This window comes from Bos indicus, chromosome 24 (assembly GCF_029378745.1).
Source record: "Bos indicus isolate NIAB-ARS_2022 breed Sahiwal x Tharparkar chromosome 24, NIAB-ARS_B.indTharparkar_mat_pri_1.0, whole genome shotgun sequence".
NCBI lineage: Eukaryota > Metazoa > Chordata > Mammalia > Artiodactyla > Bovidae > Bos > Bos indicus.
In genome coordinates, this window is record NC_091783.1 from 30,315,864 (window position 1) to 30,326,013 (window position 10,150).

The 10,150-nt window shown below is 40.7% G+C and overlaps 1 protein-coding gene across 13 annotated transcripts in view; it reads left to right on the forward strand.

Annotated features, from left to right (window-relative positions):
- Window positions 1-9,668, forward strand: part of CHST9 (carbohydrate sulfotransferase 9) — a 284,083-nt gene extending 274,415 nt beyond the window's left edge. For all 13 annotated transcript variants that reach the window (XM_070778778.1, XM_070778777.1, XM_070778775.1 and 10 more), the window contains one exon: window positions 1,569-9,668. In XM_070778778.1, the coding sequence (XP_070634879.1) occupies window positions 1,569-2,657 (1,089 nt within the window). In that variant the 3' untranslated portion in view covers window positions 2,658-9,668. The remainder of the gene's footprint in view (window positions 1-1,568) is intronic.
- Window positions 9,669-10,150: the final 482 nt, after the last annotated feature.

Here is a 10,150-nt window from a genome sequence, read left to right on the forward strand (position 1 = left end):
GTTTACCCAGGGTAAAAGTCAAGGTTCTTAAAATTTGTGTCACTATCAGAGGAAGCCACCTTGTAAACCCTGTCTCCCAAGACTTCTTTTATCAAGTCACTTCTGAGAGTTGTAGGAAGGATATATTCAGATGAAGAACAGACGGTAAGTGGGCTGAACCATCCCACCAAAAGAACTAAATTCTCATCCTACTTTTGATACAGTTTTGTATCGCAGGACATCGAGTAGACATTTCTGGATTCCCTAGTCTTTCTTCACTTAGGAAAGAGGGAAGGTCTCATACATGAATGGAACTGTATGATACTATGAAATTATTGTGATAAATGAATTTTAGAAAAATAAAACAGTTTCCAAAGGGAAAAAATTATGTATCAGTTTTTGCAAGTGCCTGGAAAACTGAAGTGGCCGTTAGACTTTTTTAATTGGCCTTGCTATATTCTGCACATTATAGAATGTCCCCCCCCCCCAAAAATAACAAAAATCTCAATCCAAATGCAGCTACATTTTGTATCTACATTCAGATGCACTAAGTCAATGCTTGAAGGTCACACACTTCAATAGCTCAAGAATCATTGACCTACAAAATGATGGAGTTATATTTTATTGCATTACAGGCAAAGTTAAGATAGAAAATTCAGGGCTTTTTCCTTTCTATCTTGTGTATACTTTTTCTGCATTTTGTAAGATTGTATGAGGGTTTCTCTGGTGGCTCAGCAGTAAAGAATCCGTCTGCAATGCAGGAGACACAAAGAGATGCAGGTTTGATCCCTTAGTCAGCAAGATCCCCTGGAGGAGTAAATGGCAACCCACTCCAGTATTCTAGCCTGAAGAATCCCATGGACAGAGGAGCCTGGCGGGCTACAGTCCTTAGGTTCACAAAGAGTTGGACACAACAGAAGTGACTTAAGACTCATACATGCACAAGATTATATAATTGACAGCCACGGATACAAAGATGGTACAAAAATAATAACAAACTTACTGTGACCATAGATTCAAATCAATAACCAGTAGTTTGAGGACTTCCCTGGTGATCCAGTGGTTAAGCATTCACCGTGCAGTGCAGAGGATGCAGGTTCAATCCCCAGTCAGGGAACTAATATCTCACATGCCATGGGGAGACTAAGTCCATGCCGCATCTACTGAGCCTGCATGATGGAACAAGGTCCTCCATGCTGCAACTGAAACCTGTCACAGCCAAATAAATACATTCTAAACAACTAATAGTTTTATCCCAATAATGTACAGATAATTGTGCATGAGAAAATCTATTAAAGTAATACACCACATGAATATTAAATGAATAACATAATAATAACCCAAATAAATACACTGTACAATATGAAGCTTTGGTTCAAAGCGATGCCCGGATACCATTTTTCCTTGTTACATTTTCTATTAAGAAGCTTATGAACCATATATTCTTCATGCTTTGCTAAACTGTTCTGGCAGCTTACATGAAATGTGACCCCCTGGATAGCATTTTAAAACAATAATGTTAAGCTCCTTATCAATATACCCATATTTGTGAATGTTCTTTCAACATTTCTCATTCTCTATTTTAACAGAACCCCAAGTCCCACATGCTCAAGGATCCCAAGGATAAACTGGCAAATCTACTCAACTCCAAGAGCCCTACTAGGGTCTTCACGGAGACCAACCACTCCCAAGGAGAGGCTCCAGCTTTGAGCAGGAACCCAGGGTCACCAACAATTCAGTTGATTGAAAAACAGCAAGGGACAAAGATCCTCTTCAGGAAGTTCAGCGAAACGAACTGGTCGGTAGACATTCAGCCTTTAAATAAAAGCTTAGTCACAGACAGCAAATGGAAGAGAATTGATGCAACTCAAGAAAAACGTAGGTCTTTCCTTCAGGAATTTTGCAAGAAATATGGTGGGGTGAGTCGTCCTCAATCCCACGTTTTCCACATGGTCTCCAGGATCTACGTAGAGGATAAACACAAGATCTTGTATTGTGAAGTACCCAAGGCTGGCTGCTCCAACTGGAAGAGAATTCTGATGGTGCTCAACGGCTTGGCCCCCTCTGCGTACAACATCTCCCATGATGCTGTTCACTACGGGAAGCACTTGAAAAAGCTAGACAGCTTTGACTTAAAGGGGATTTATAGTCGTTTAAACACCTACACCAAAGCTGTGTTTGTTCGTGATCCCATGGAAAGATTAGTGTCAGCATTTAGGGACAAATTTGAACACCCCAATAGTTATTACCATCCAGTATTTGGAAAGGCAATTATAAAGAAATATCGGCCGAATGCCTGTGAAGAAGCATTAAATAATGGATCTGGAGTCAAGTTCAGAGAGTTCATCCATTATTTGCTGGACTCGCATCGTCCAGTAGGAATGGACATTCACTGGGAAAAGGTCAGCAAACTCTGCTATCCCTGTTTGATCCACTACGATTTTGTAGGGAAATTTGAAACTTTGGAAGAAGACGCCAATTACTTTTTACAGCTGATCGGAGCTCCAAAGGAACTGAAATTTCCCAACTTTAAAGACAGGCACTCTTCTGATAAAAGAACCAACGCTCAGGTGGTGGGACAGTATTTAAAGGATCTGACTAGAACTGAGAGACAGTTAATCTATGACTTTTATTACTTGGACTATTTGATGTTTAATTATACAACTCCATTTTTGTAGTCTGCTTTCTTTTTCTAAAACTCTGTATTGACTTTATGCCGATGGCCTCAAATCAGCTAGCTGTAACTTTCCTATAATTCTCTGTATGAAAAAAATTTAACTAAGTGCAGTTGTCTTGATTGAATGAAGATTTTTACCAAATAGTATGAAACCAATTGGCACAAAGTTATAGGAAAATTACCTAACAGAGACATGTAAACAACTTCAGTTACTCTAGAATGTTTGGAAAAGAGCTGCTTTTGCATTATGGATTATATTATAGAAGCAATAACCCAGCCAGCTGCTACATAAGCTACAACTGCCTCTTTCAAGGGTAGGAAAAACGATCGAGAATAGCATGAGTGTATGTCTCCATCCTGGAATCTGTTGTCTAAAGCGCATGGAGATATTTTTAGCAGTCTGTGGCATATGAATCAAACACTGGATAGTTTTCTTACACCCCTGGAAATGTTTCCATCAACTGTAATGATAAATCAATTCTGAAATGGCATTTTGGACCAGAATGTTTTACTTAAATTGGAAGGCATTATGTGATTTACAATATGAGAATATAGCAGAAAAACCAGATGAGGCAATGGCTTTTTATATTCGACAGCCAATAAAAAATGCACAACATGCTAAGATCAAAGCAACAAAAGCAACCTTCCTCTTCCAGAAAAACTTAAGGGAACTGATTCTGTTTTCTTTTGAGCCCTTTTGCAGAGACAAAATGAATGGCATCACTAAAGGTCTTCCCTTTTGAAGCCCGAGATGGAGAAGTTTAACCTTCATCAGATACAAATGTGCTCCTTATTCTGGTTTAATTGGGCAGAAGAGAAATTGTTTCAGGATGGAATAATCATCAAAAACAAAAGTTGCCACTCTGAATATAGATCTCAAATGATAATAAAGTTTTATAAGAATAGCATCAAAAACAAAAGTTGCCACTCTGAATATAGACCTCAAACAATAACAAAGTTTTATAAGAATATTACTTGAATCAAAGCATCATGTGCATAGCTTTAGATGGGAATGTACTCTAAGAATAGCTTTTGTCTAATTATTCAGCTTGGGAATGATTTTTTAAAAACTAATATACCCACTTCAAAGATAGATTACGTTCTACAGAATAAACAGGAGAGCCCCTAGAAACGTTTTTTTAATAGGCTTATGCATAAACAAAATATTTTTCTTTTCAAGTTTATTCTCTAACAGAATAAAATACTATTGTATTCAAATAGTCAGAGTCTTAGGAAAATAAGACTGTGTGTCACCCCTGTGAAAAGCTGTAATGCATTTTGGAAATTTTTTTCCAAGAGACCCTGAACTGGTAGATGCACTTGGATGGGAAATCTAATTGGCCGACAATTACACAGAGTTAAGCAAACCACACATTCAAACCCTGTTTAAACACTTTTCTTGAATACATTCCTCTCCTCCAACTATCTTTCTTTCTTGTCAGTAAATATTGAGCAATGTCTCTCAAAGAAAAGGAGGTATTAATATTTGAATATTAATAGACCAACATAGCTACACTCATGCTTATTTCATTTTGACTTTCCATTTCATGGCTGAGTTTTCATGAATTGATTCCCTCTTAACACTCACGTGCCCCATTCCATCTGTCTCCTGAGGAGAGGGGAACTGCAATGGGCCGCCAGATCGTAAGTACTAAACCTTCTAAAACCCAACTTTTACTACTTTTCCAGTCCATTTACTCTTGCCTCTAAACCATGCACTTAAGCTGTGCTCTCTGTCTTTGAGGAGTTTTACTCGAGTCATCTAAATGGTATCATTTAGATTTTGCTATACCGTGTAGAGAGGATTCCCAGTCACTTAGAGACACTGAGCTTAGCTTTTTATGGAGGAAAAGAGCGAAAGAATAGAAAATATGCCAAGAAGCCTAACATTTTATGCCTAAACTACACAAAACTTGTTTTACATGGGTTTGATATAAAGGGGAGAGGCAGTTTTCTCAAAGTTACTCTTGAAACCATATAAAGAACAAAAAACCTTTCTGTTCATAACTTGGAAAGAAGGTGGAAATGAGGATCCTGTCTCTTATTAGCATCTCTAATGCGCTTGAAACTATGGAATATACTCTGTGTATATACACACAATCATATAATATACATATGCAATCATATATATATGCACAATCATTTATGTGTGTGTGTGTGTGTATATATATATATATATATATATATATATGATTGTTTGGCATTGGTGGTAGAGCAGAGGGGTGAAAGGAAGAAAATGATACACAGTGCTCTGTATCAAAGCTCTTCTGAGAATTCCCTGGTAGTCCAGTGGGTAGGACTCCACGCTTCCACTGCAGGGGACGTGGGTTCAATGCCTGGTTGGGGAGCTGGATCCCCCACGCCAAGAGGTATGGCCAAAAAAAAAAAGCTGTTATGCTGTAAAAGTTCCTTTCCTGGCCCTTTCTATAGAGCCTCTGTAACCATTAGAGGCCCCGTAGACATTCTTTTCTTCAGTGGACTCTCTGATGCCAGCCGGCATCTTGTGTGGTTGAGTTCCTGGGGCCATGTGTGTTATTATGAAGGAAGAACATTTTTATGTACCTGTTCTTCCTTCTAAATGACATCTTTTTGTGTTAGGGTCAAAGAAGCTGCCATAATCCCGGGATTTTAAATACACTTCCCATTTGTGTTTGCGTGCGTGTTAGTTGCTCAGTTGAGTCTGACTCTTTGCGACCCCATGAATCGCAGCACGCCAGGCCTCCCTGTCCGTCACCAACTCCCGGAGTTCACTCAGACTCACGTCCATCGAGTCAGTGATGCCATCCAGCCATCTCATCCTCTGTCGTCCCCTTCTCCTCCTGCCCCCAGTCCCTCCCAGCATCAGGGTCTTTTCCAATGATCAACTCTTCACATGAGGTGGCCAAAGTACTGGAGTTTCAGCTTTAGCATCATTCCTTCCAAAGAAATCCCAGGGCTGATCTCCTTCAGAATGGACTGGTTGGATCTCCTTGCAGTCCCATTTATCTCCCCTGAATTGCTGTATCTCTCAGACCAGCTTATGTTCACCTTTGTCATATCTGCCTGTGTAAAAATGCCAAATGTGAGCATCGCTGCTGCACTGGACACTCACCATTTCTTGGACGTAGTTTCCTACAGGCAAGTGACCAAATCTGGACTCATCTTCCAGATGTCCAATGTTCCCATGCGAACATTAGCATGCTTTAGGTGTAACTGTTAGTCCTCTAATTAAACCCTAAGGATCTTATTTATTTTTATGGGCAGCAGTAACACAGGCCCCTTCACTCTGTTATTCTCCTGTCTGGAATTACTCTTAGGGTAACAAGTGGGCAATTACACCCAGAATCACAGTTATTTAACCTGGTAAACTACCTATGCTGCTGCTAAGTCGCTTCAGTCGTGTCTGACTCTGTGCGACCCCATAGACGGAAGCCCACCAGGCTCCCCCATCCCTGGGATTCTCCAGGCAAGAACACGAGTGGGTTGCCATTTCCTTCTCCAATGCATGAAAGTGAAAAGTGAAAGGGAAGTCACTCAGTTGTGTCCGACTCTTAGTGACCCCATGGACTACAGCCTACCAGGTTCCTCCATCCATGGGATTTTCCAGGCAAGAGTACTGGAGTGGGGTGCCATTGCCTTCTCCGAAACTACCTATGGATGGGCATTATTGATGTGACTGTGCCCAGAAACTGCCACCAACTTCAATGGAGATGTACACACAGGACACCCAACACTCTGACACTCAACTTGTTATTGAACTTCACAGTCTATAACTATCCAGCAATTCAAGAACTAGTTGTACATCATTTATAATTACAGAGTGCAAAAAAAGACTTACACTTTTTCAGGAATAATTATTCTTCAAAAAGGTGTTATCTCCCAAACACTGTGTATTAGTGTTTAGCTGCAGGGAATTTATAAGCAGACACAGAGAATTTTTGAATACTAGACTTCTCTTTGAAAAGATCGCTTGCTGAATTAGTAGAAGTTGGAATTAGTAGGCTGGGTTACGGTAAACATCTCCTTACTCTGAATGCTCATCTGGCCCCTTGGGGCATCTTTAAAACTCTAGGTCTTATAGAATATGGTGAAGCAGAAATTTTTGCCCCTGGCTAACATCCCCAAAGTGTTCTGATATTTGAAGAATGGTTGACCAAGGCATTTAATGGTAGATAGGTAGCGCTAGCGGTAAAGAACCCACCTACCAATGCAGGAGACTGGGAGTTCAGTCCCTTGGTCGGGAAGATTTCCTGGAGGACATGGCTACCCACTCCAGTATTCTTGAGAATCGCATGGACAGAGGAGCCTGGCAGACTGTGGTTCATAGGGTCACAAAGAATCAGACATGACTGAAGTGACTTAGCATGCATGCAACCACCTCAGACCATGGCTAACATAATTTAGTCCTACTGTTAGGATCGTACCGTTAGGGTCTCAATCTTAATCATAATTGTTAATAATAATATTCATAATCATAGCTAATAGTTATTCAATACTTAAGTGCTTTTCATGCATTAACTTAATCTCCATAGTCAATCTAAGTTGTGCTGTGCTTAGTCGCTCAGTCATGTCTGACTCTTTGCAACTCCATGGACTAGCCTGCCAGGCTCCTCTGTTCATGGGGATTCTCCAGGCAAGAATGCTAGAGTGTGTTGCCATACCCTCCTCCAGCGGATCTTCCCAACCCAGGGATCAAACCCAGGTCTCCCGCCTTGCAGGCAGATTCTTTACCATCTTTGCCACCAGGGAAGCCCAAGAATATTGGAGTGGGTAGCCTATTCCTTCTCTAGGGGAGCTTCCTGACCCAGGAATTAAACCAGGGTCTCCTGCATTGCAGGCAGATTCTTTACCAGCTGAGCTACCTATCTAATATAGATGTTGTTATATGCACCCCCTTCCCATATATAATAAAGGAAACTAAAATAGGGTATGCTTTAAAGAGGCATGACTGGTAATTAGGTAGGGTGAGAGAATGATTTCAACCAGAAAATACCACTACCAAACACGCTTCTTAAAATAGTAGACAGTAAGTCCCCTACATACAGCTTTCAAGTGTGAATTTTCAAAACTCCAAACGTGCATTCTATCAACATCAGGCATGAGTGAAATTGCTGTTTGCCCTCCATTTCCTGTTGCTGACAACCCTTCAGCTCTACCATCTCCCACCTCCTCCCTCTCCCCCAGTCAGTAACTCTTCTTGCTTGTTCACTCAATGCCAGCCCCTGTATGTCAGCTGTTGTACTGTACTACTATACTTTTCAAAGTACTGTACTGTAAGATTAAAAATGCTTTATTTTTGTGTTTATGTTTCATGTATTATTTATGTGAAAAGTATTATAAACCTATAGTACAGTACTATGTAGCCGATTGATTGTGTTCTCTTACCTATATTCAGAACAGCCAAAGGCAAGAAATATATATTGGCACCCAGAAACTTTTTTGACATTTCAAATCAGCTTATTTCTTTATTCCTGCTAAGTTAAGCTAACAGATTCAAAGATTTTATAAAAATTTAGGCTTCCTATCCCTCCCTTTTTTTATTCCTAGCTGATCATGAGTCACAATGTTTTATAAAGAGGGGGGAAAAAAAGTCCTTGAAACAAATTTAGCCTAACACAAACAAAATGTAATTTTGACATGAAAATCCAAACAGCTCCAGAAGTAGGTAAGGTCAAGGGGAATATAGTCCAAGAGGGAGGGAATTCAGCCAATTTTACATAGGTCGGCACTTGATGGCCTTTGAAGATGGCCTTGCTCAGCAAGTCGGTCAAGTGAAAGTTCCGTAACTACTGTTAAAAACTGATCAACGATGCTGGTCTCTTTCCTGAGTGCCTATCCCCAGATGCTAGTTTGGTAGTTGTGTGTGTATGCTTCGGTGCTCAGTCATGTGTGACTCTTTACAACCCTATGGACCTGCCAGGCTCCTCTGTCCGTGGGATTTTTCAGGCAAGTATACTGGAATGGGTTGCAATTTTCCTCCTCCAGGGGATCTTCCCAACCCAGGGATGGAACCCATGACTCCTATATTTCCTGCATTGCAGGTGGATTCTTCACCTGCTGGGCCATTCTGATTGCCTATCCCCAAAAATAGTTTAGCTTCGATAACCCTAAACTGACTCAGGAAGACTGTACAAAAGAACAGAGGAGCAGTTTGACTTAAACCAACTGAAAACCACCATGAAAAAGTCAAGTTAAATAAGTGCTCAGCTAGATGAAGGTAGACTTTCCCTGGGTCTGTGGGGCACTCTACCTGAGGAAGTCCAGCTCTCAGTTCAGCAGAAGGCTATTGTCCCGCATCATTAAACTCTCAGAATTGCCTCCGTGCTCCCATCTTGGTTCTTCACCAGGATCTTATTCTTCCAGGTAAATTTCTTCAAATCCACTTAAAGTCAACATGTTAGTCGTTCAGTCGTGTCCAACTTTTTGCAACCCCGTGGACTGTAGCCTGCCAGGCTCCTCTATCCATGGGAGTCTCCAGGCAAGAATACTGGAGCAGGTAGCCATTCTCTTCTCCAGAGAATCTTCCCTACCCAGGGATTGAACCCGATCCTCCCACATTGCAGGCAGATTCTTTACTGCCTGAGCCACCAGAGAATCCCATTCTTTTCACATCTCTAAGCCTCTGCTCAGGTCTTCCCCTCTATTTGAAATACTCTCTCTCTCTCTCTCTCTGGGCATTTATTTCATATTCACTCACCAAGGAATCTTTTTAGATTATTCAGTTTTCAAATCTTATCTCTTTATGAGCACTCTTATCAACAGAAAAAGAACGATTTTCTCCTGATATGCATCAGATTCTTATTTTACCAATGAATGCAGGTATTCCTTCCCTTCCCTTTTTGTTTTTTGCCTCATTAATTTGTTCACTTGCTATATCCCTCTTTATATGCATACAGAGTCTCTGTCGTCATTGGTATGTGTCTTAGTCTTCCAAGAGTGTGTCTGTTTAATTCACTTCACATAGTTTCCAGCAAAGCGCTGCATGGAAAGAGCTCCTTTAATAAATGTTTTTGTGATGTCGTGTAAAGGTTCACCTACCGCTTCTCTTAGTGTTTAATGTGTACATTTCTGCCTTACAAGTTTCAGTTATCTGTAGGACCAATGGATTAAAGAGAAGGGTCCAGAGTTGGGCAACTGGGGGAAGCGACCCAAGCCACATGCCTTTTCTATGCTAACAGTCACATCCTAACATAAAGTATAGCTGTGCATACAGCAGTCTTGTACATTTCTAAGATTATATATTTATGAAGTTTTGCAGAGGAAATTTTGAAAAAAAAAATGTATGATGTTGGTCAATATAAGAGCCATTTACAGCCATTTACTGGATAGCAGACCCTGGAAAAATATGTACATTAACTTAACTATGCGCTTCTCTGGTGGTTCAGATGGTAAAGAATCTGCCTGCAATGCAGGACACCCAGGCTCGATCCATGGGTGGGGAAGATCCCCTGAAGGACAGCATGGCAACCCATTCTAGTATTCTCGCCTGGAGAATCCCATGGACAGAGGAGCCTG